Genomic DNA, 26,583 nt, shown 5'->3' with positions numbered 1-26,583 from the left:
GCTAGAGAAAAGGATACCTATAGTTTTCTTTGTTCTTATTTACTGACAGACTTGTTTGACAGAGTTTAGTTTGACATATTTTGAATGAAATTGAGATGCAATGCAATGCAATGCAATGCAAAACCAAAGCCATTTTATGTAGTTTGGAACATAAAATGTATGTACCGAACTTATGGGAATTGTTTACTTTCTAGCAACACCACTGAAGACAATTAAAGTATTTTTAATTTTAAAAAGCCTTAAATATTAGTATTAACAAATTCGATAAATAAATAAAATGCCGATAATTTAAATATTTGATACAAGTTCTAGCTGATTGACTAACTACAAAGTAAAAGTTTAGAAGTAGAGTAAAATTGTTAACGACCGGATTTTACTCTGTCAATGTCACGTCACCGAAAATGATTCCTAAAAAAATTATACGTTCAGATACCATCAGTAAAAATATTTATAATTGATATTTATTTGCTTCCATATCGGACAACAATATTTTATGAAATTGTGTAAGCGTAATAACGAGTAATTTTGTCGTTTTTAATGCAAAAACATTATTCTAATGGTGAAAATTATTAGACACCATTCTTTAATTATTGTATCTTGTATCTGAACGTGCTTTCCACATGCTGTCAAAACTGTCAAAGTTAGAATGTTATCGCCGGCATATCGCTTGTTATTTTCCAAGATTCCAGACCCACGTAAAGTTCTACCATTCGTCCAATTTATACAACACCGCTCCGCGTCCTTTAAAAATATGGCGTCGCCAGCGAAATGGAAAGTTGAAAAAACGAGGATTGTAAACCTGCCGTTAGACGAAAAAAGAAAACTTTACGTATCGCAAAACTACGTAACTCTTGATAGTGTTTACCCTTGGGACGATTGTATTCGAACCCAAAAAAATCTCGAATCCAAAAAATACAATTTGGAAGATGTGGAAATATTTAAGAACGCCAGGATCGACAATGAAAAGAACACTGAACTCATCAGGAAGGTCTCCATTTTCAAAGGGGATATTACAAAACTTGAAGTGGGTATCTTCTATATTGTTTATTTGTGTTAGTTTTATCTAAACCCTTCAAACATCACATGCGAACCTAGCTTATCATAATAAAGTTTTGTTTTTAGCTTGTAAGGTCAAATACTGTTATTCAACCTTCCAAATAGATAACAATACTCTTACAAAAGTTATTCTATTTAGTTCACAATGTTCACATATCAATGTATACACATGCAGTATGAAACCACTCAAAACTTGTTCAGTCATATAAGAATGCCTGCCATCTATTGGCTCGTTGGGTTGACGATATCCAGGAAATTGCAGTTCACAACTGGATGAGGCTAGGTCTATCACCAGCAGTGGGTGATAAAGGGCTGATATGATGATTCAATGTTAAACATAACATAACAGACAACAGCCTAAGGTTATTTATGCAAATTTTGATTATACATATACAGGGTGGAAAAACGGTCAAATGTGACAAAAAATAACGTGCCAAATTTTCATGGCCTTCCGTTATTCTGATTGTATTTGTTATTTAGAGAAAAATGAACCTTATCAGTAACCCTTTCAATCTGCATCATAAAATACGGCACGTTATTTTTTGTCACATTTGACCGGTTCGAGTCCCGACTGAGGCAAGCGATTTTTCATAAATCCTTAAATGCAGAATTTATTGTTTTTAAAAACAAAGGAAAGTCTCCCTTACACAAAATGTGCTATTTACAATATTTAAGGTAGTTGCCATTGATGTGGCATTCGATTTTTGCACACTGTATTTTAATTTAATCGCTTGAATTTTTTCAGGTTGATGCTATAGTGAATGCGGCTAACTCTCTTCTAAAAGCTGGTGGCGGTGTTGATGGAGCCATACATAGGGCCGCTGGCCCACTGTTACAGGTATCGGACTAGTTTCATTGTTTTTTTCTACACTCAAATCAACTTATACTTCGTTTTTTTTAAGATTAGAATTATCTGTCAAACGGTAAACAAAGAAGCAGTGGTCGTAGACCTTCCTTCTTCGATTTCGGCCAATACCACTGATTTCTTGGAACTTATAACTTATAATACTATATGTACATAAGTTCCAAGAAATCAGTGGTATCGGCCGAAATCGAAGAAGGAAGGTCTACGACCACTGCTTCTTTGTTTGTTTACCCGTTTGACAGATAATTCTAATCTTAAAAGAAACAAAGTATAGTAGTTGGGTATTTTCAAGAACACACCTAATGTTTTTTCTAAAGTTTCTGTACTTGTCTTTGCATGCTTTTAATATGAGTAATTTGATTTTTCAGCAAGAATGCAATACCCTTGGTGGATGCCCTACTGGTCAGGCTAAAGTCACTGGAGGCTACAACTTGCCAGCTAAATGTAAGTACATTAAATACATTACAATAAGTACATTAAGTGGCCTGCAAAGTGTCTAGTAGTAGGCACATTGTCAGTAGTGTACCCTGTGGCTATCGCGGAGGCGTCACGGTGGCAGTGTACAACCTGGAGCCGACGATCACCACTCACGCCTTTAGCTACTACATCCAGGAGACCCCTGTGGGGAGACACTACCAAAGACTTTGGCTGATTAACGACCTTACAACTCTATCTAACAAAAGTACATTAAATTATAATTTGCACCTGGTTTACAATATACAATACTCTTTATTGCACACCTTACATAGTTTACAAGTAATGCACAAGAAACACAAAAACAATAAAACAGAGGTAACAACAGGCGTTCTTATTGCTTAATCTGGGGATCTCTTTCAGACAAGCTTTGTGTATCGGAGTATTCGGAGTTAATATAATGAGAATATACAGTAGTAAGTTGCTCTAAAAAATATGAGAAGTAGAATTTAAATATAACAACACAAAACATTCATACTGGTTTAATAAACTTTTAAGTTAAGAAGCATAGAAATATTAAGAATTAGCAAAAACTGCTTCATTTAAATGATGATTTTCATAAGGACTTTCCTGCTGCAGTTCCATAAATTATGTCCCACTCCATAATTTTCTAAGGCCTGAAATACTTGTGAATTACATAAGCAGGGACGTGTGATTAACACTTTTTAGGGTTCCGTAGTCAACTAGGAACCCTTAAGGCTGCCACACACCGCAAAGCGGGACGGGAGCGGGACGGGCGCGGGGCGCGAGCGCCGCGCTGTATAACACTGAATCAAATACGGTGCCACACACCGACGCTCCGCGCACGCCCCGCTCCGCGCCGCGCCCGTCCCGCGCTAACCCGCCCAATCACAACAGGTCGTGTCCCGCTCCCGCCGCGGGACCCGCGCGGGTCCGTCGCGCCGACATTCGGGCATTGTCAGTGTGTGCCTCACCGCGCAGCCAGCGCGCGTGTCACGCGCGCCTACCGCGGCGCTAGCGACCCGCGCCCGTCCCGCTCCCGTCCCGCTTTGCGGTGTGTGGCAGCCTTTATAGTTTCGCCATGTCTGTCTGTCCGTCCGTCCGTCCGCGTATAATCTCAGTAACTGTAAGCACCAGAAAGCTGAAATTTGGTACCAATATGTATATCAATCACGCCAACAAATTGCAAAAATAAAAAATGGAAAAAAAAGTTTTATTAGGGTACCCCCCTACACGTAAAGTGGGGGCGGATATTTTTTTCATTCCAACCCCAACGTGTGATATATTGGATATATTGTTGGATAGGTATTTAAAAATGAATAAGGGTTTACTAAGATCGTTTTTGTGATAATATTAATGTTTTCGGAAATAATCGCTCCTAAAGGAAAAAAAAAGTGCGTCCCCCCCCCCTCTAACTTTTGAACTATATGTTTAAAAAATATGAAAAAATCACAAAAGTAGAACTGTATAAAGACTTTCTAGGAAAATTGTTTTGAACTTGATAGGTTTAGTAGTTTTTGAGAAACCCTACACTGAGCGTGGCCCGACACGCTCTTGGCCGGTTTTATTACATATATTCTACCAAATAGCTTTGCTTTTTTTATATTGTAAATAGGGATATTTACAGTATAAAAAAAGTTGTTAACTAAATGCTAAATTGATTCTTCATCTTCCAGATGTCATCCACACAGTGGGCCCTCAAAACGGCTCAGCGCCAGACCTCCAATCCTGCTACGAGAAATGTTTCTCCTACGTAAAGGAGTACGACTTAAAATCCATCGCTTTCCCCTGCATCTCAACTGGCATCTACGGCTTCCCTAATCGCCTAGCTGCCCACATCACTCTGAAAACTGCCAGGAAGTTTCTAGAACAGAACCCGCAGATGAACCGGATCATTTTCTGCACTTTCCTGCCGATTGATGTGGATATATATGAGACTTTGATGCAGATGTACTTTCCTATGTATGAAAGGAAATATAATGATGGGGCTAGTGTGACTGAATAAGGGGCTAGAGAGGTTGACAAAAAAAACACTCATATTCTTGGTATTGTAAGCAGCTGAAAATGAAATTTTCATAAGATTAAATTATGCGTTTACCAACAATGAGCCGCGGCAAATGCCCGAGATAACGCAAGGAGGATGGTGATAGCCAACAATGGTCCTATAATAGTGGTCAAACTTGGTTGTTTTGAATTTATAATAACTGCTTTGTATGTAAAAGTTTTTGTTGTTGCATGTTTTACTAGTTCTGATTGGTGTAACCATCTCAATTTTTACGGACATATTGTCTTTTTATAATTGTAATAAAACATTTAAAAGTATTTAGCCATTTGATTGTAGGTATACATATGAAGAAACAGACTATGAATTCCCTTAGTCATTCTCTCAGGCAGTGACGCTTGTAAAGTATAAGGTGTAGAAACATCAGCTCCCCTCTGTTAATAGTGGTGAAATTAAAACTCTGAAATTGCAAGCACGCGTAAGTAAAATAGCCGATCAAACTAATGAGAAACTAACAGTTAAAGATATTTGAATTTTATATGAAATAGTTATATTCCATTCCATGTTTAAATGTTACTGCAGCACACCTCGGACACTGGCGATCAAATACATATATTGAAAGAGGCGTATTCCTAGCACACAGTCTTAGCTCGTGTAAGTGAACGCGTACTATGCTCGTATGAATGAGTGGACTGTTCGTGTTTTTGACAGGCGGTAACTGTGAGGTAACCGAGAGGGGGTGGGCGGCACTTTCAGCGGGGACCGGGAGTGGCCATACTGTACGATAGTACTCTTTATTATACTGTGACTGCAGTGTCCCTAATAAAATAACTGTTGACGACATTGAAAATCTAAAATACGTTGCTGGCACAGCAGTATCGAACATCGACTTACAATAGGGACTGAGCTCACACTTTTTTTGCCATACTAAATTGAACCTTATCACCGGCGCATAAAGGCGTTCTTGACAGACTAGCAAAAGTGTGTCCACATGAGAGGGTCAAAGTTGGGGCTGGTGTCCCTCTCGCACGTGTGACCAGTGTTAAAAAATTACTATAGTAGTAGTATTTTTACCTGTATGATAACTAAGTTTATAAACTTCTTAAATTATTTTCGCATTATATCGAGGCAAGGGTATTAATACCTTGTAACGAATTGGTAAGTCATTATTATGAAGCCATAAAACTAAAAAATTGCGCAATTATTAAAAACCTTTAATTGGGTATTAGTAGATTTGGTAGTAACTTTGAATATTGACTGGTATCCCCAAATGATGACAGTGATGACGTCATTCAAATGATTTTGATAGTGGTAATAAGTGCGAGAGGGACACCAGCCCCAACTTTAACCTCTCATGTGGACACACTTTTTGGCCTAACAACTCATTCTGGTTTAATTATAATTCTGTGGTATCGAATCACCAAGGAAGGTCACCTTGGTTTTAAACTTGTAATGTTAAATTAAGCTAGGAACATACTACGCGGACGTCCGTCGTAAAACGACCGCGACCGCGACCTATCAGTGTGCACGGAACAAAACATCCAGAGAGCCAGATTTCGATCGGACGTCCGTGGGCTCAAGGCCACGTCCGCGTCCGTCGACCGATAGTTTGCACGGTTATGTGTATTTCCATCTCCTAGTGAGTATTATATTCTTTGATTTCCATTGTCCAGATTCCCGTCCGCGGTCGATTTACGACGGACGTCCGCGTAGTGTGTTCCTAGCTTTATTCAACCCAATTCTATACTCTGTCAAACAAGTCTGTCAGTAAATAAGAACAAAGAAAACTATATGCATCCTTTTCTTTAGGGTGCTAGAGAAAAGGATACCTACAGTTTTCTTTGTTCTTATTTACTCACAGACTTGTTTGACAGAATATACCATCGCTCTTATATTTTTTCTGTACAGCAACATTCAGTTGTTGTAAATTTGACAATCAAAGCGTTTTGATCTTGTAATGAAAAAATACTGAAAATGTACTATTAGTAATTTTTGTACTATTTGTCGTTTTGAGTTTTCCTTCAATTTAATTTCAGAATACAAATTTACTCAAAAATTGTAGATAACTAAAAAAAATATTACATTCGTGTTAAATATTGAACCATTTTCACACCCGGTCAAACTCTCCCTAAGCAATATCAAAACGCTTATAACAACAAGCGCACGTGTGTGTGTCAGTCTCGCAACTCGCCTAGTTTTAATTAAATTTTATTCGTAAATTAAGCACTATTTTACGAAAAATCAAGTAATGTTCTATAATATATAGTGTGAAATTCCACGAAAATGTCGCTAAACCCATTAAACGGTAAGTTTTCACATAAATCAACGTTTTTGAATAAATGCAATGCGGGAGTCTATTAACCCCAAATATATTGGTATTTTAGAAAATACTATTCTTTTAAAGTATATATTTCTACCCCTCTTCAAATTTTCTATAGATCCTGACAAAATAATACTGTATTTCGGTATTAAATTACTGTTTCAACCATTTTTATTCATGTTGTTTTTAAACTTTAAGTTCAATGTAGACTTAATAATAACTTTATTCTGTAACATGTATTTCAGAACAGGTAGAAAAGTAGTAGTTTATATTAAATTTATTAAATAAACTTCAAGTAACATACAATATGTCACGACATTTTAATTTCAGAATTAAAACGGCGTTTAGAAGACGACACCATAGTCCTGCCAAAGCGCCTCTGTCTCGCGAGGAATGTCATCCACTCCCAGCACTTCCCAGCCGGCCCGAAGGAGAGAGTGGTTGCGGAATGGCTGGACAGAGTGACAAAGCGGAATCAACTGTCTGGAGGGGAGTTGAAGAATATACTAGGCTGGGTCAGTGTGGGAGACGATTTGAGTGGCGAGTTGAAGACTAAACTGATACAGGTATTGTCTACAAACATCTACACCTATCAGTGGCGGCTGGTGAAAATTTACTAGTAATCAATTTTAGGCAAGCCGGTGGGAATCCGCTTGTATGGACCAGCCACTGCTGATACCTATAAAATTAAAGTAATTTTAAAATATTTCTTAATCTACTATTCTAAGAACCATCAATGCTTTATATCTGATGAAAGTACACTTAAACATATAAGGTTAAACTTTATTTTGAGGTAAAATTACCCTGAAGGTATCAAAAATTTATATTACCTATTCAGGTTTATTTAAAATCTCACACTGTTTTTGTGATGTTGATGAATGCGTTTTTAACATTGATTAATAGGTCTACTAACTGTAATACTATTATTCAAACTTTGTATTAAAACTGAGAACTCTGTTTTATTTTACAGATTGTGTCAGATTTTGTAAAAAGCAAAACATTAACACTTGAGGAGGTTAATTCAATTCTGAACTTCTTGGAAAATTACAAAATTGCCAAACAAGTCACAGAGAATGTTGATGAAAACCTTCTCATATGTATTTCTTTACTGCAGTTATTGAGAAACACTGATAACAAAGATGTAGATAAAGTTAATATTCTCATAACAAGAATATTAACTCATCTCACAAAACATTATAAAGAATCAAAGAAGAAGCTTGAATTTATAATAAAACTCTTAGATGGAGAAAATTTAGAAACATTATTCAGTTTACTGGATACAGAAAATCGTAATTCTGTCATAGAACTATGTCAGAATATCCTTTTCCCAATGAATAAGAAGACTTTCTTTATCAGTTTCTTACAAACATTAGTAAGAAAAGATAATATTGATGAATTAATAGCTGAAAAGGGAGACAATATTCAGTCGGTGTTGAAAATAATGAATACATTTTTTGAGTTTCCAAAAGGCCGCACTTCACAAGACTACAACTTTCTATGCAATTTTGTTGATGTGTTTGTGACATGCTTTACAGGCGAGCATCAGCTTATATTTGCTTTATACATAATGATAACTTCATCTCTGAACATGACGCAGAGTTATTTAAATCCTAACATGACTTTATCTTCAATTGAATTTGAAGAAAATGATGATAAAATCAAAAGAAGTATTTTTTTGAAATTCCTGGAGATTTTACTACAGAATGAAGTTGATATCAGTGTGAGATTGACCGATACTTTCGGTGAGAAGATATCTAAAGTTGAGATCAAAAAGAACTTCACCGGTTTCTTACAAAGTGTTATGATGGGACTGTTAAAATTGGAAGGGAAACCTGATAAAAATACAATGAATATAATCAATGTAGCTTTGCAATTAGATCCAATATTAATTGAGCAAAAATTAGACACAATTCTACCACCAATTATGGCTGCTAAGAAAAATAATTTGAGCACAATGGAAACATACACAGCCATGTTAAAATGCCTTCTTCAAACTCTATTTAAACTAAGCCGAGGCACTTTATTCATCACTCAAATACTACCAAATGTAAAGCTTATTTTAGAAGCTAGCAACCCTGAACAGTTTGAATTGATACAGAAATCAAAAGGAGATGATTCAGAGAAGATCAAAAGTAAGATAATTACAAGTAATGATATTATACCACAAGAATGTGTGGATATGTATGGAAAATGGACATCAGAGTTAATGTTTAGGCAAAACTGTGAACTGCTGGTGACTTTACAGAAGGATTTCCAAGTGCACTGTCTTATGATGTTAGAAGAAGGTTATGTCAGTAAGTATTTAACATTTAATCATTATATTTCTGAAATTTAAGAAAAAAAGAGTCAAGTAGCCTATTAAACCGTATCTTTGAGATTGCCTTTACTTCATGTTGATTTAAACTAACACGATCTTCACTCATATTATTAAATTAAAACGGGACTTAAACGTAACGTTACGTAAGTTTTACGCGATTAAGTCCCGTTTTAATTTAATAATATGCCTTTACTTCATTTGTATAATTTCTCAAAATTTCACTAGAAGGATCTCATAAATACAGGGACTCGTATATTCTTTATGGATATTTCAAAATCTGTTCAGAACTTTCTCATACTAGGAGTTCCCAATTTAACAACATAACTACTTTTTTTTTAAATATCTTTAACTAAAATTAACCATAACTTGTCTTCCCTTCAGGCCCCTCAATAATAACCCTCTCCGAAGTGCTGGCGGCCATTTTGTGCAGCGTATTCGAGAACAGCAAGATGGCGGACCACACGGTCCCGCGCCATATTGCCGAAGAGTTCTGGGACACGTTTGTAACCTTCGAGAGAGAATGCTTGAACAAGTTGGGCGAGTGTGTGCTCAAACTTAATTATGTAAGTTATTTTTATTTATACCTTTAGGACTGCAGAAAAAAAAAAAACTAGACTACTCATACTAATAGTAGGTATTATGTTTCTGCAAGTGAATATGATTGCCAGAGCTTAATGGAGTTGCGGACTGTTAGAATGGGCAACGGGCTTTCAACATAAATATTTGGAGTTGCAGGCGTTTATAGGATACTGTGACTACTTACTGTCAGGCACCCAAGTGGAAAAGTATCTTTACAGGAAACCGCAGGCAAATGACACTAGACCCTACTCATAGTGTTTCTGTAAGCGAGTAAGGTTGCCACAGCTCAGCAAAGTTAAAGCCTGACCAGAAATATAATGACTATTCTCAAGACAGCTCTGTTACTTTGATGTATTGCGGTGACGCCAGTGACAGTTCAGTGTAGTATGAAAAAAATAGTTTTAATGAAATTCCGCAACATGGCGTGGTGTCAGCAACACTGGAGTTGCATGCGTCCATAGGATACTGTAACTAGTTAACTACTAACGCAGGCGCGTATGTTTGTTAGCCAGTGACGTAGTATAAAAGTCGTGGCGGCCATTTTGTGGTTCCTAGAGAACAGCAAGATGGCGGACCATACGGTCCCGCGCCATATTGCCGAGGAGTTCTGGAACACGTTCGGAAACTTCGAGAGAGAATGCTTGAACAAGTTGGGGGAGTGTGTGCTCAAACTTAATTGTGTAAGTTCGGGGATACTTAACCCGGTGTACATAAAATATTCATTCATTGCACAACAAAACAGAAATGGACAAATAGCCAAGGCCAAGACATTGGTTATTCTTACAACAAACTGTGGCAAATAGGAAAAAACCGTAAAATGTGATTCACTTGACAATTTATTTAAAAATATGACGCTAACCTCCAACTTCACACATACCCACATTTGCATTCTAATATGGTCATAACTACAATCTACATGTGTTGCAGTTTGCAGTCTAGTCAAAGGACTAAGTTTGCTTTAAAACCAGCTTGTCAAAATACCCTTATGACGAGCGACAAACTGGGACTTTTTGCTTGAAAAATATAAAAATATTCTGTTAATTTAGATATCTCTTATTTCAGAACCCGAATCTCGCAAACGCCTTCCTAAAACTCTGCGTAAGCTTCTCCCGCCTGAAACTAATAAATTTAAAATATGGCAACATTAAACTTGACATGAAAGCTGGCAACACCAGTGCCGTATTCGATTTTAGCGCCATACTGCCGTGTTTGAAGACGAAGCAGTGGGTAACACTGGCTGAGAAGGTACAGGAGGATGATTCGAAGGTGCAACTGGTGAGTTTTTAATTTATAACATCTGTAACTGTGTCTCTTTTGTTTCCTTTATGTACAATAAAGCTTATACATACATACATACATGGCAACATTAGGCATGAAGGTTGGCAACACCAGTGCCGTATTAGAAGAGGAAATAGTGATTAACAGCATGTAACTCTTTTATGATTTTTGAACCCTGCTTACTTTCTTAGACAAAACTACATTAGAAAGAATCTACAACTAGGGAACAAATCAAATTATTTGTTGAATATTTTTTGATTTGTTCTTTTTTTTTCAAGTAGTCACACTACTATATATAAATATAAAATTTATAAATTGAAATAGATATCATACACGAAAGAAAAAACGGCAAGGCCCACTGGTGGCCGAGCCGGGAATCGAACCCGGGTCTTCAGCTTACGCGGCTAACGTCTTTACCACTAGACCACACGCCCGCCCCGGTTCCCGCCCGCCGGGGCCGGTTCGGTTCCCGGCTCGGGTTCAATTGCCCGGCTCGGCAACTAGGAACCCTTATAGTTTGCCATGTCCTTGTCCGTCCGTCCGTTAAAAATGGAAAAAAATGTTTTATTAGGGTACCCCCCTACATGTAAAGTGGGGGCTGATATTTTTTTCTTTCCAACCCCAACGTGTGATATATTGTTGGATAGGTATTAAGAAATAAATAAGGGTTTTCTAAGATCGTTTTTTGATAATATTAATATTTTCGGAAATAATCGCTCCTAAAGGAAAAAAAAGTGCGTCCCCCCCCCTCTAGCTTTTGAACCATATGTTTAAAAAATATGAAAAAAATCACAAAAGTAGAACTTTATAAAGACTTTCTAGGAAAATTGTTTTGAACTTGATAGGTTCAGTAGTTTTTGAGAAAAATTCGAAAAACTACGGAACCCTACACTGAGCGTGGCCCGACACGCTCTTGGCCGGTTTTTTTCTTCTTTCGTGTATGATATCTATTTTTAATTTATAAGAATCTACAAGTTACCTAACCCTTAAATGCATGACCTTGACGAAGATTTATTCAAATTTGAATTTTGACATGCTGTCATTAGAGTTAAAAATAGATGATGCATATATACATTACTATGCATTTATGGGTTAACTGTATATTTTAAAACAGACGGCACTATTTTTTGAAATTGACATTGCGAGTGTGATAAAAAAGATTGTGCGTTACTCGGGGCATAAGAATATTTCAAACTCGAGTCTTTGAATGTAACTTACTCTCGTTTGTAATATTGAACTTTCGCCCCACGTTGCAGAATGTACAATCCATACTTCCATACTAATATTATAAATGGGAAAGTGTGTGTGTCTGTTTGTTTGTCCGTCTTTCACGACAAAACGGAGCGACGAATTGACGTGATTTTTTAAGTAGAGATATTTGAAGGGATGGAGAGTGCTATAGGTTACTTTTTGTCTCTTTCTAACGCGAGGGAAGCCGCGGGCAAAAGCTAGTTATTAATCTAAATTCTTTCAATTTCAGGATCACCTAGTAGCCAACAAAATACTAGCAGCTCAGTTACTAAAAACAAACCCAGATATAAAAACAGAGTCGGAATCGGAAGACCAATCACACCTAATCAAACAACTTACCAGTTCAGATTGTTTGACAAACGATAGTTATTTCAACAAAATAGTTATGACGAATCTAGAGAATGGACACGCAAAACAACTGGCTAAATGCTTAGTGAAAGTATCTCTAAGTAATATCGAAATGGATGTATTTAAACGGAACTTTGTAATGAATAATAGGACATTACTAAACGCTTTGGTGTTAGAAACGTTGAAGAATATAAGTAAATGCTTAGAAAACTCCAGTGATTTGACTAAAGCTTTGAGCAAATCTGATTTCGATTTGACTTTATTTTTAAAAGATTATTTTAATAATTTATCTGTATCTGAAGAAAAGGATGTTGCTGAATATTTGGAGATATTAAAACAATTGCAGATATACCATTTGGAAGAAAAATATCAGTTGGCAACGATATTTGTGTTGTTAGCAGTGAAGAAAAGTGTTACTAAAAAACTGAAACGAAATATCGATCATATTTTGCAAAGTATTTACGAAATGAGTCCAAAGAACCCGGATTTGTACAAAATATTCCCCGTGAATTTCTTATTTTCTTTCACAACTGATACACAAGATGCTTTGATAGAATTAATGACACTTAAAATAAAAACTTCAAACAATTTGCTTTTAATCAAAAGCACGTTAGAAACTGGTGTCAAAAAAGTAAAAACTGATAGCGAAATTGTGAAAAGCATAGTTAAAATACTTCTTAAGAAACAAAAAAGCAAAAACAACTCCGAGTTATTTTCCGATCCAGTGTTTCAAATAAGCTGTATAATTTTGCCTATTATAGCTAAAGAAAAGCGAGCTATCACTACAAGCGCGTACAGATCTATATTAGCTGATTTGCAGGAAAAAATACACAAGACCATGCTAGATGCGTTTAAGAAGATCGATTTTAGTGAGAATTTATTTCAAGATACTGGCAACATTGAAGATTCAGTGATGTCTGACAATGCAATGGCGGCACTGAACGCGATGGAGGCATATTCTCTGACGTTGTCGAAATATTGTGAAACTAATGACGCTGCGGAAAGCAAGAATTTGGACTTCCTTTGGTCTGGATTTAGCTTTTTCATGGAGAATGCTGTAAGTAAAGTTTGAACATGATTTTGTAAATTGTTTCAATGTAGCGCCATCTAGCGATACACGACTACTCGTATTGTATATATCGTTGCCAAATCGTCATGCGTCGTAGAACTCGTAGATATATTGTGTTATCCGTAATAACATTTTTTCACGTATAGGTAATTTTCTATTTTCAGATCCAAGCAATACAAAACCCAGATTCAAAACCACCACACATCGAATCTTCCATCCATTTACTGAACGTATCACTTCGCTACATAAAAAAACTAGAACACCACGACATATTCAAAGACAAGGACGGTTTGTTTTTAAAAATATGGCGAAGCGTCAAAGAGAGATTGCTTATGGGTGATAAACAAAAGAGGATCAGCGATAGTTGTTTAGAGAATATAAGTGTGGCTTTGAAGTTTGTGTTGGAGTACTCGTCTGTTGAGTGCTTTAGCAAGCAGTTCGTTGGGGATTTGGGCAGTTTGGCAGCATTGAAGGTAATATTTTTTTTTTTTTTAATAATCATATCTACAAAAAACTTTTTTGTCAAACTAGCCAGCTGTATGAATGACATTCATATAGAAAAAAAAAAAAAAGTATCCACCAAAAAGTAAAGTAGCCTGAGCAGAAATATCGTCACTACTTTGAAATAATCTCGTATCTCACACTGCTCCTCAAAGTTAAAACGCAGTAAGTCTATATGCATTCCATACACACTTACTACATTTTTCTTTTCATTGACAGAAGAGATACAAGTTTTTTTCAAAGTAGGGCGTCATCCATATATTACGTCATACTAAATGTGACAATCCCTGTTAAAGGGATGACATAGGGGGGGGAGGGATCCAAAAACCTGAAATTTGGTGTGACGTCGGTCGACCAGTCGGTCGACAGACGACCGGTCTGACTCAGTCGGTGACTACGTTCGCCATGTTGCGGAATATCATTAGAACTATCTATTTTTTCTTCATAGTCTTCAGTTTACTAAGTTAAACTAATTTATTTATTTATTTACGTAATATGTGGAATCCCTGACGATATATCTACCCCGGAATACATAAGAAATAACTAAACTGAACTGTCACCCCATACATACAGAATAACAGCGCCCTCCTGATAATAGTAATTATTTCTAGGCAGGCTATACTTTGTAGGGCCTAAAAAGTAAAGGCCTGAAAAGTAGTATGAAAACCCTTTTCGGGCCACTCGAGTTGTTGCGCCCAGTCCATTATAAATTATAAGGAATGTAAAGACAGTATTTCATTGCATGTTTGAGAAATAGAACTTTTCCGAGAAAATACGATTAATTACGAGAAAAAGCATTATGCACTACCTATTCTCTGTATCTGTAATCCGCGTCGATTTAAAACACTCCTTTCGTTCGTTCGTGTTTTAATTTATCGCCACTCGTTTCTTCCTTCTTTTCCACACTTGTAACTGTACTTTAACAATATTCCACTTATTTTCAGGACCCTATCACCCTAAAAGACGAAACCGCAACCACATTACTGACCTCCCACAGAGTATCAAAGTACCTCACCACCCAATGTCTAAAAGCCAACTTAATAGGCCCCAAATGCGCCGCCCTGTCCAAAGAGATATATAAAAGTTGTAAAACATTAAGGTCTTGGGTTCAGGATAATTTTGAGTATGGGTTAGAGGTTAAGGGGGAGAGGGTAGTGGGAGAAAAGGAGGTGGTGGTAGAGGGGGTGGTTTGTGACGTGCTGAGGAGCCATTTGGACGTGTTGGCGGAAATCGTCTTGGCTGCTAGGAGGGTGAGTGGAATTTTTAAATAAAACATTGTTTAAAAATATTTTTGGAACCTTTATAATTATTATTTTTATCTCCGTTTAAAACTCTCGGATCTTTCGAGTCAGGTCATTTATAAGGCTTGTGTTTGGATATAGATCTAATACGTAGAGGCCATTTGGAGAGCTTTGATGTCATGTAGAACGCCTGCTGGAACCCATTCACGGGTACATGAATAGATACCCGTGAACCGGTTTCAGCAGGCATTGGACTATTGTAGATATTTTCATTATTATTTTTTATTTATTATAAGAAAAAACTTACAATAAAATTTTATACTTATCTGCCAAACTGCACAGCAGTTATACACAGTAGTTTTTTGAGTTGTTGTTTTCCTATTAATTCTTGTCTCAATGACTAAGGAATAGTCAAAGATTCTGGAGTTACCTAGTTGTATATTTATTTAATTGAACCGTACAAAGGACAATCTAAGCGTCATTTTATGCAGTTCTACTTTATCAAACTTTCTTCGTTTTGAAAAGTAGTATAATAAAATCTAAAGTGCCAAAAGTGTGTATACACGTCCTTATTGCATAGTATAAAGTTATGTATACATATTTTGAGACTTCCTGTGACGCTGTATTCATAGCTTAGTTGCTGACTGCACTATAGATATGCCTATAATATTTGAGCAGGTCCCTTAAAATTTTACCAACACAAATATTACATACACATTTACTTTTTTTTTAAATATGATTTTATTTTATACGACGTCGGTGGCAAACAGGCGTAGGTCCTCCTGATGGAAGGCGGAAAGAAACTTGTACACTCCCTTTTTTTCTGTGTGCATTGAATAAATAAAACTTTTTAAACAATGTTTTTTTTTTTTTAATTTCAGATAATCCTCGACTACAAATTCCTAGACTCAATCTTCGAGCTCCTCCACCAGATACACGGCATTATGTGCTGTAACAACAAGCGCGTAAGGTGCATAGTGGAGTGGCTGGCGTTCTTCAAGTTGTACGATGGGTCTACAGCGGTTTTGAACAGCTTACTCGTATCTAGAGAAGAGATTTTGGAAGACAGGTGAGATTATTTTTATAATAAACTTAAATTTTCTTAAATACACGAAAAGTTTTATCGCAAAAAAAATCATTTTTGGCACAAGCTTTTATCGCCGACTGTAATTTTCTTTCAACAGTCATCTACTGCTCTCCGAGACGTTTCTGAAAACTTCTTACTCTAAGGGGATACGACATTTCATTAAAGATTTGGCCATCTTTCTGTTCCATCATCAGATCAGCTCCAATGATATCTTAATATATTAATATTGCATTGTCACGTGATTTACATATGTGTGTAAAATTTTAGCTCAATCAAGATTTCACCCGAACATACATACAGATGTAGTCTGAAAAGATTTGCCTTCGTATTGTTACGGAAACGTACGGACGTATTATACTATTTCAGTCAGTCTCAGTACAAGACTTACCGACGTTGACTGAACTAGCATGACATACGAACGTTTCCGGAAAAATACGAAGGAAACCATTTTCGCACTACATCTGCACTTACATTGCAAGTTAAACAAAAGCTTGAAAATAATAAAAATATGTCGCCCGCCTTACTAGTGCCTAGTTTTCGTAACAGTTTCCGGTATGCTGCTACACGATGCTGGAATAATATTCCTCCGCCAATAAGAAACGCTGCTGATTTTTAATTTTAAACAAACTAAAACATATGTATTCGCTGCTAGTCGCCTGAGTTAAAGTTGCGTAACTAGTAATTACATTCCTGGATTCTAAAAGGCATGCTAATAATTTCAGATGGCCGTGCTACATGCAATGCTACAGGGCGCTCGTATTTTCTTTGTGCGAACGATCTTCGTCGCAAATCGAACTGGATAAAGCTACTGAAGACAGACTGGCTGAGGCGGCTCATTCTATAGAGAAGTAAGTATTAAGAGCGCTTTCAAAAAATCTGCTTGCTCGAATTTCGACGCCGGCGGCGCTGGCGTGCGCCTGTGTGCAGACGCACACTATAACCAGAAGCATAACGATTGTAGCCTGCGGTACAGACATAGCGTGCGATCCTCTTCGAACCAACCTTACGTGCGGCTAGAGCGAAAGGGATAGCATTCATGGTCGGTACCGCCACGCCGTCAGTAGCGTTGCGGACTAACCATTATTGATACTTGCGTAAAAACACCGCCATATAAATTACATATTTGCATACATGATTTCGTGCATAAATACTTGACCTTTTAGTTTAATTATTAAAGTTATCACAGTTTTTTCTATTAAAACGTGTGTAGCCTTGGAAGAAATAATTTAAAAAACCTTTTATAATATAATAAATTGTGTATATAATATTGTCTTCTGTCACCGCGATAGTTACTCATGAAATAAATTTATGGAATCAGATTATTTCGCGTATAATGAATATAATCCGTTTTCTTAGTTTTATTTCATTTTGCATATGATATATGTTTTCTAGGTTCTTTTCGGTGAAGGAAAACATCGTGAGGAAACCGGACTAATTCCAATAAGGTCTAGTTTACCCTTTGGGTTGAAAGGTCTGATGGCAGTCGCTTTCGTAAAAACTAGTGCCTACGCCAAATCTTGGGATTAGTTGTCAAGTTGTCAAAGCAAATGCCGGGATAACGCAAGGAAGATGATGATGTTTTCTAGGTACATATATATAATGGAACTAAGATCGGTTTTCTTTAATTTTAAGTAGTTTTTTTATATTTAAAATGTGTTTTTAGGGTTTCGTAGTCAACTAGGAACCCTTATAGTTTCGCCATGTCTGTCTGTCTGTCCCTCCGTCCGTCCGTCCGTCCGCGGATAATCTCAGTGACCGTTAGAACTAGAGAGCTGAAATTTGGTACCAATATGTATATCAGTCACGCCGACAAAGTGCAAAAATAATAAATTAATAGTTTAAAAAACACTATAAAACACGCTTTTATAAATGCACGTAAAAGCCAAAAATAAATTATGGATCGTTCAAGTTGTCTCTATTTGTGAGCTGAAGTTTAAAAACTATGTGCTTTTAATTATAATATTTGATTGTAAAAGCGTGGGGCGCTGGAACAGGAAAGACTTTTTGTATAACTTGCTGATAAATCAAATTATGCTATGTTACGGGAAGGAGGTTACACAGATTGACGCGCTAACTGGAGTTGCAGCATGACTTGTAGGTTTTACATTAAACAGTCAAATCAATTAAAAGTCAGTGTTCAAAGTAGGTAACCAGTTTGTCGAACTCAGACAAAATATCAGGATGCAGAGTTCTTGTTCGTGGACGAGATATCTTTGGTTCTCTTTGGTAACCCTTAGGCGGCATATGTAAACGTTATGTTCTTATGCAACTTCATTCGCCAGGAAGTTAGGATTAGTATTTGTTTACAAGAAAGTCTTTCCTGTTCCAGCGCCCCACGCTTTTACAATCAAATATTATAATTAAAAGCACATAGTTTTTAAACTTCAGCTCACAAATAGAGACAACTTGAACGATCCATAATTTATTTTTGGCTTTTACGTGCATTTATAAAAGCGTGTTTTATAGTGTTTTTTAAACTATTAATTTATTTTATACTTTTTAGTCATTAATAATGAAATACTTTTAACATTTATACATAAATTTATTTCAAGTAGGCGGATTTTACATGCCATTTGTGGCTTAACGTGTACTTATTGCTAATTGCTACTTAATAATAACTAGCGGCTACCTTCTTATTACGGTATTATCATAAAAATGTTTATACCTAGTAAGTTATCCGTAAAAGATATACAATATAGACGTGCCATCGCGACTTTTTGAAGACATTAGAGAGACATACTTTCGCCATACATTGTTTTGAAGCTCTCAGCTAGTGGGATTTTGTTTGACTCGATTAGAAAATATTGTCACATTTCAACTAATTCAAACAAAATTTAAGTATTTCTTTTTTGCCGAGCCCCCCTTTATTTGCTCTTAAGGGTCACAGGAAAACCATTACCCAACTTATTTTAAATACAACGTTGAAATTTCTTTTATGCGGGGGGCTTCGCCCCCCGAGCCCCCCTTTGTTTGCTCTTAAAGGTCACAAGAAAACGCTAACCCAACTTATTTTAAATACAACGTTGATTTTTCTTTCATGCGGGGGGCTTCGCCCCCCGAGCCCCCATTTGTTTGCTCTTAAAGGTCACAAGAAAACGCTAACCCAACTTATTTCAAATACAACGTTGATCTTTCTTTTGTGCGGGGGCTTCGCCCCCGAGCTTCCCGAGCCCCCTTTGTTTGCTCTTAAAGGTCACAAGAAAACGCTAACCCAACTTATTTTAAATACTACGTTAATCTTTCTTTTATGCGGGGGGCTTCGCCCCCCGAGCCCCCCTTTTCTTTACTCTTAAGGATAACAAGAAAACCCTAACCCAACTTATTTTAAATACAACGTTTATCTTTCTTTTATGCGGGGGGCTTCGCCCCCCGAGCCCCCCTTTGTTTGCTCTTAAAGGTCACAAGAAAACGCTAACCCAACTTATCTTAAATACTACGTTGATCTTTCTTTCATGCGGGGGCTTCGCCCCCCGAGCCCCCCTTTGTTTGCTCTTCAAGGTCACAAGAAACGCTAACCCAACTTATTTTAAATACTACGTTAATCTTTCTTTTATGCGGGGGGCTTCGCCCCCCTAGCCCCCCTTTTCGTTACTCTTAAGGATAACAAGAAAACCCTAACCCAACTTATTTTAAATACAACGTTTATCTTTCTTTTATGCGGGGGGCTTCGCCCCCCGAGCCCCCCTTTGTTTGCTCTTAAAGGTCACAAGAAAACGCTAACCCAACTTATTTTAAAAACAACGTTGATCTTTCTTTTATGCGGGGGCTTCGCCCCCGAGCCCCCCCTTTGTTTGCTCTTAAAGGTCACAAGAAAACGCTAACCCAACTTATTTTAAATACAACGTTGATCTTTCTTTTATGCGGGGGGCTTCGCCCCCCGAGCTCCCCTTTGTTTGCTCTTAAAGGTCACAAGAAAACGCTAACCCAACTTATTCTAAATACTACGTTGATCTTTCTTTCATGCGGGGGGCTTCGCCCCCGAGCCCCCTTTTCTTTACTCTTAAGGATCACAAGAAAACCTTAACCCAACTTATTTTAAATACAACGTTGATCTTTCTTTTATACGGGGGGCTTCGCCCCCCGAGCCCCCCATTGTTTGCTCTGAAAGGTCACAAGAAAACGCTAACCCAACTTATTTTAAATACTACGTTAATCTTTCTTTTATATGGGGGGCTTCGCCCCCCGAGCCCCCCTTTGTTTGCTCTTAAAGGTCACAAGAAAACGCTAACCCAACTTATCTTAAATACAACGTTGATCTTTCTTTTATGCGGGGGGCTTCGCCCCCCGAGCCCACCTTTGTTTGCTCTTAAAGGTCACAAGAAAACGCTAACCCAACTTATTCTAAATACTACGTTGATCTTTCTTTCATGCGGGGGGCTTAGCCCCCCGAGCCCCCCTTTTCTTTACTCTTAAGGATCACAAGAAAACCTTAACCCAACTTATTTTAAATACAACGTTGATCTTTCTATCTTCGCCCCCCGAGCCCCCCTTTGTTTGCTCTGAAAGGTCACAAGAAACGCTAACCCAACTTATTTTAAATACTACGTTAATCTTTCTTTTATGCGGGGGCTTCGCCCCCCGAGCCCCCCTTTGTTTGCTCTTAAAGGTCACAAGAAAACGCTAACCCAACTTATTTTAAATACAACGTTGATCTTTCTATTATGCGGGGGCTTCGCCCCCGAGCCCCCCTTTGTTTGCTCTGAAAGGTCACAAGAAACGCTAACCCAACTTATTTTAAATACTACGTTAATCTTTCTTTTATGCGGGGGCTTCGCCCCCGAGCCCCCCCTTTGTTTGCTCAAGAAAACGCTAACCCAACTTATCTTAAATACTACGTTGATCTTTCTTTCATGCGGGGGCTTCGCCCCCGAGCCCCCCTTTGTTTGCTCTTAAAGGTCACAAGAAAACGCTAACCCAACTAATTCTAAATACTACGTTGATCTTACTTAGATGCGGGGGGCTTGGCCCCCCGAGCCCCCCTTTTCTTTACTCTTAAGCATCACAAGAAAACCTTAACCCAACTTATTTTAAATACAACGTTGATCTTTCTTTTATGCGGGGGCTTCGCCCCCGAGCCCCCTTTGTTTGCTCTGAAAGGTCACAAGAAAACGCTAACCCAACTTATTTTAAATACTACGTTGATCTTTCTTTCATGCTTCCCCCTCGAGCCCCCCCCCCCCCCTTTTTTCTGTTCTTATCTTCCGGCACCATCATCAGGCCTTGAAACCTAATCGTAGTCATAGTTCATTACAAGACTTTTCTAAGAAGCCCAAAAACAGCTATGATACGATGTTCCATCATGTAGTTCCAGTTCATATCTTCCGGCTCCATCATCAGACCTTGAAACCTAATCGTAGTCAAAGTTCATTACAAGACTTTTCTAAGAAGCCCAAAAACAGCTATGATACGATGTTCCATCATGTAGTTCCAGCTCATATCTTCCGGCTCCATCATCAGACCTTGAAACCTAATTGTAGTCAAAGTTCATTACAAGACTTTTCTAAGAAACCCAAAAACAGCTATGATACGATGTTCCATCATGTAGTTCCAGTTCATATCTTTCGGCTTCATCATCAGACCTTGAAACCTAATTGTAGTCAAAGTTCATTACAAGACTTTTCTAAGAAACCCAAAAACGGCTATGATACGATGTTCCATCATGTAGTTCCAGTTCATATCTTCCGACTACATCATCAGATCAGCTCAACAGTACCATATTATTGTATTGTCATCGGAACTACATATAGCTGCCAATTTTCATTACGCTACGACTCCTGGAAGATGGTTAAATTAGCTTCCTTAGATTCCATTACATACATAGTTACATACACGACGACCTAATAAAAGCGTGTTAAAAAGTGGAAACAATGTTTTATTAGGCTACCCACCCCCCTACACGTAAAGTAGGGCGTGATTTTTTTTTTCATTTCAACCCTAACGTGTGATTTATTGCTGGATAGGTATTTAAAAATGAATTACTGACATCGTTTTTAGGGTTCCGTAGCCAAAATGGCAAAAACGGAACCCTTATAGTTTCGTCATGTCCGTCTGTCCGTCTGTCCGTCTGTCCGTCTGTCCGTCTGTCACAGCCGATTTACTCGGAAACTATAAGTACTACAGTGATGAAATTTGATGGGAATATGTGTTGTATGAACCGCTACAAAATTATGACACTAAATAGTAAAAAAAAGAATTGGGGGTGGGGCCCCCCATACATGTAACTGAGGGATGAAAATTTTTTTTTCGATGTACATACCCGTGTGGGGTATCAATGGAAAGGTCTTTTAAAATGATATAAAGTTTTCTAAAAAACATTTTTCTTAAAGTGAACGGTTTTTGAGATATCAGCTCTCAAAGTCGTAAAAAGTATGTCCCCCCCCTCTATTTTTATAACTACGGGGTATAAAATTCTAAAAAAAATAGAGGTGATGCATGCTAATTAACTCTTTCAACGATTTTTGGTTTGATCAAAGTATCTCTTATAGTTTTTGAGATAGGTTGATTTAACTGTAATTTTGGTTTGCTGCTACGGAACCCTTTGTGCGCGAGCCCGACTCGCACTTGGCCGGTTTTTTTGATAATATTCGGGCCACGCTCAGTGCAGGCACTGAGCGTGGCCCGACACGCTCTCGGCCGGTTTTTAAATATTATGTTGTTTTAATTGCATGGAGCACAGGAAGGTCCACATCTATGTATTAGTTTTTTGTAAGGAAATACAACTCTACGCTACGCCTACTTGCTTTAGTTGACTGTTGACACACTGAGACAGTGGATGCGCCAGAGTATAAAAGAGTGATTACCATCTCTTGTCAAAGATCTTGTTGAGACGAATCAAACGAACCCAAACACAGAAGAGTTTCAAGACTTGGTTGTTGAATACTCTTGACTACCTTCCGGCTTCACCATCAGATCCTGGGTATCATCTCTTGTCGAAGATCTTGTTGAGACGAACCAAACGAGCCCAAACACGGAGTGGTTTCAAGACCTGGTTGATGAATTCTCTTGACTACCTTCCAGCTTCATCATCAGATCCTGGGTATCATCTCTTGTCAAAGATCTTGTTGAGACGAACCAAACGAGCCCAAACACGGAATGGTTTCAAGACCTGGTTGATGAATTCTGTTGACTACCTTCCGGCTTCATCATCAGATCCTGGGTACCATCACCTCTTGTCAAAGATCTTGTTGAGGCAAATCAAACGAGCCCAAACACGAAATGGTTTCAAGACCTGGTTGATGAGAACTCATGACTACCTTCCGGCTTCATCATCAGATCCTGGGTACCATCACCTCTTGTCAAAGATCTTGTTGAGGCAAATCAAACGAGCCCAAACACGAAATGGTTTCAAGACCTGGTTGATGAGAGCTCATGACTACCATCTGACTTCATCATCAGATCCTGAGTACCATCTATTGTCAAAGATTTTGTTGAGACGAGTCAGTAACCTAAAATGATATTCAATAATAAATAATACTTACTAAAAATATTAGTCAAGTTAATTAGTTAGTTACCAAAGTCGTCAACCCAAGGATCAAAGTTTTCGGTTGCAGTATACATGCAACAGTACAGCCAAACACGCACACAAGTGCGGTTTTGGACACGGCGGGTGCCGCACACAATGACAAAATAACTTCGCGATCGTCGAGCCGCGTGCGGAGCGGACTAACATACGTCCTGCCTCTACAAGCTCTGCCGCGGTACTGACATCGCAAGCGCGCGTAACCGGTAATAAGGAGGCATTTTTAAAAAATCGTCAAAAATATTAAATTGCAATTAATAGAAAACTTTTGCATAAAATCTGTTTAAGTAAGCGTTGCAGATTATTTTTATATTAAAACTACTTCAAAAACACGTAAGTTTTCGAAGAAATTGACACTTAATCTGAGGTGATTTCTGAAACAAATTGGATTCATCATATCCTCATTTACTCTATTCTAAAGCCTTATAACAAAGAAGTAGTCTCAAAAGATTGTAGTACAGGATATACATAATACAAATTTACCACTTGAAGCATTCAAAACTATCCAAATTTTACAAATTAGACGGACTAAGTCAGCACTTTTCGCGGGTTTTCCTAAACATGCACCAGAAAAAAAATCATAATTAATTAAGTGAGTTAGTTTTTAAAAATCCAGTCTCACAACATGTAAGTTAAGAAGATGTCCTAATCGAATCCTGAACTTAATAAGTCTTTTAGATGACGGAAAGTGTAGCATTTTGCCGACTAAAACTATCAATTTTACATTATTACGACGTTTTCGTTGAATGCCCTCTTAAGACGTAGTAGAAGATTTTAAGAAAATAAAACACAATACGTTAATCTGCAGGATTTGGTTGTTGCTCAGGAAAGGATTTTTGAAAGTTTGTCTCTTGAGCCGAACCTTTATATCAAGGGTCAAGGGTGAACACTTGAACAGGCACCTTCTGGGCGAGCTCACTAATTGTGTGCCACGTCTTCGCCTCGACTAGTCTGTGGCCACGAGTAAGTCCATTTATACTTTAAAAAACCTATTTTAATCACCCAGTCATATAAAGATTGGAATTATCTGGCAAACATTTTTTTTTAAATAAAATGAAAAATAGAACTGCCAGTTTTAAATTGAAAAATGTGACAGTACTGCACTTTGCTAATGAGTTTTTCAACTTTGATGAAAATCATCTTCATCCTCCTCGCGTTATCCCGGCATTTGCCACAGCTCATGTCAGCCTGGGGTCCGCTTTGACAACTAATCCCAAGATTTGGCGTAGGCACTAGTTTTACGAAAGCGACCGCCATCAGGGGGCCGATTTTTGAATCTCACGGCGTTCGAATTCAGAAAATTGTCACTGAAAATAGTAGGCAATTCACCGTTTTCAACCGGTATTTTAGTGACAGTGAGACTCAAAAATCGGCCCCCTGACCTTCCAACCCGAAGGGTAACTAGGCCTTATTGGAATTAGTCCGGTTTCCTCACGATGTTTTCCTTCACAGAAAAGCGACTGGAAAAGATCAAATGACATTCGCACATAAGTTCCGAAAAACTCATTGGTACGAGCCGGGCCGGGGTTCGAACCTCCGGATCGAAAGTCGCACGCTCTTACCGCTAGGCCACTAATAAAATATAAAAAGCCATTTAAAAATATTTTAAGCGGGTACCCGCTTAAAATATTTTTAAATATGTATGAGTCTCACGGGAGTTTTATAGTTAAAAAGCCATTTATTCATATTTTTTTTACATGTGTTGTGTTTAAAAATATTTTAAGCGGGTTACTCACGTATTAAGTCGATATAGCGTTCGACATGTTTCGATCCAATTTCGAGGACCTTTCTCTAACGTGTCGAACGCTATATCGACTTAATACGTGAGTAACCCGCTTAAATTATTTATGAGTCTCACGGGAGTTTTATAGTTAAAATGTGTTGTGTTTGTTTTTGTCTGTTACTTCTTCTTCTGATGGACCCCTCATTGGGTGAAGGCTTCCTCCATCTCTTTCCAAGTGTCCCTATCTAGGGCTAGCGTCATCCACTGTTTCCCTGCGGCCTGGGTTACATCGTCAGCCCATCGTCTGTTTGGTCGACCTTCGCGCCGCCTATCGCTAGGCCACTAGCGCTTCGAAAATAATATTCAATTATTCTTTTTTTTTCAGACTAACCCAATCCATCTGCAAGCGGAAGGCCCACATATCCCGTCTCGCTACATACACAGTCGCCGACATTTCCTCCTGGCTCGAGCGCACCGCCCCCTCCAAAATGGTGCGGCAGCATCTAGAAAATTCCGTAGTACTGTTCATACAAGCGTCAGACAGTAATCATGCTATGGCGTTCTTAAGGAGGGCTTTGGCTGGCTCGCCGGGACAAATGACTATGACTAATTTGTATACTATGTATAAGAGATATCATAAGTACACTGGCAATGCTTAATAGTACGTTGATTTAAAATGATTGAAAACGCAAATAATTACTATGAATTTTTGAGTAGGTAACTGTTCATACTAGCGTCGATAGTACTAATACTACTCAGTACTCATGCTATGATAAGCTGGCTCATCTGACCCTTTAGCACAACTTGTGCTGGTCAAATGTCTATGACCATTTGTATACCGCAGCAGGCCTAGCACATGATGGCCGCGGGAGTATGTCGCCGCGAGATAGACTACCTGTCCTTATGTCATTAATACAATTAGACAAAGACGTGTCATCTATCTCGCGGCGACATACTCCCGCGGCCATCATGTGCTAGGCCTACTGGTATAC

The 26,583-nt window shown here is 38.0% G+C and overlaps 3 protein-coding genes across 3 annotated transcripts; all 3 read left to right on the top strand.

Moving 5' to 3' along the window:
- Positions 1-637: 637 nt before the first annotated feature.
- Positions 638-4,678, top strand: LOC125237077 (macro domain-containing protein RSc0334-like). Its single transcript, XM_048144028.1, has 4 exons — positions 638-1,024; positions 1,802-1,894; positions 2,290-2,365; positions 4,033-4,678. The coding sequence occupies exons 1-4, from the start codon at positions 647-649 to the stop codon at positions 4,359-4,361; spliced, it is 876 nt and encodes a 291-aa protein (XP_047999985.1). The 5' UTR covers positions 638-646; the 3' UTR covers positions 4,362-4,678.
- Positions 4,679-6,517: 1,839 nt separating this feature from the next.
- Positions 6,518-12,855, top strand: LOC125236935. The gene is made up of 7 exons (XM_048143854.1): positions 6,518-6,663; positions 7,009-7,244; positions 7,649-8,972; positions 9,377-9,558; positions 10,637-10,849; positions 12,333-12,743; positions 12,850-12,855. The coding sequence occupies exons 1-7, from the start codon at positions 6,642-6,644 to the stop codon at positions 12,853-12,855; spliced, it is 2,394 nt and encodes a 797-aa protein (XP_047999811.1). The 5' UTR covers positions 6,518-6,641.
- On the top strand, positions 12,726-26,429 carry LOC125237142. Its single transcript, XM_048144118.1, has 6 exons — positions 12,726-13,508; positions 13,685-13,993; positions 14,966-15,271; positions 16,144-16,331; positions 17,072-17,197; positions 25,977-26,429. Exons 1-6 carry the CDS (start codon positions 12,918-12,920, stop codon positions 26,248-26,250), a joined length of 1,794 nt encoding a protein of 597 aa, XP_048000075.1. The 5' UTR covers positions 12,726-12,917; the 3' UTR covers positions 26,251-26,429.
- The last annotated feature ends 154 nt before the right edge of the window (positions 26,430-26,583 follow it).

This window comes from Leguminivora glycinivorella, chromosome 20 (genome assembly GCF_023078275.1).
Source record: "Leguminivora glycinivorella isolate SPB_JAAS2020 chromosome 20, LegGlyc_1.1, whole genome shotgun sequence".
In the NCBI taxonomy this organism is placed as follows: Eukaryota; Metazoa; Arthropoda; class Insecta; order Lepidoptera; family Tortricidae; genus Leguminivora; species Leguminivora glycinivorella.
This window is presented reverse-complemented; position numbering and strand designations above follow the sequence as displayed.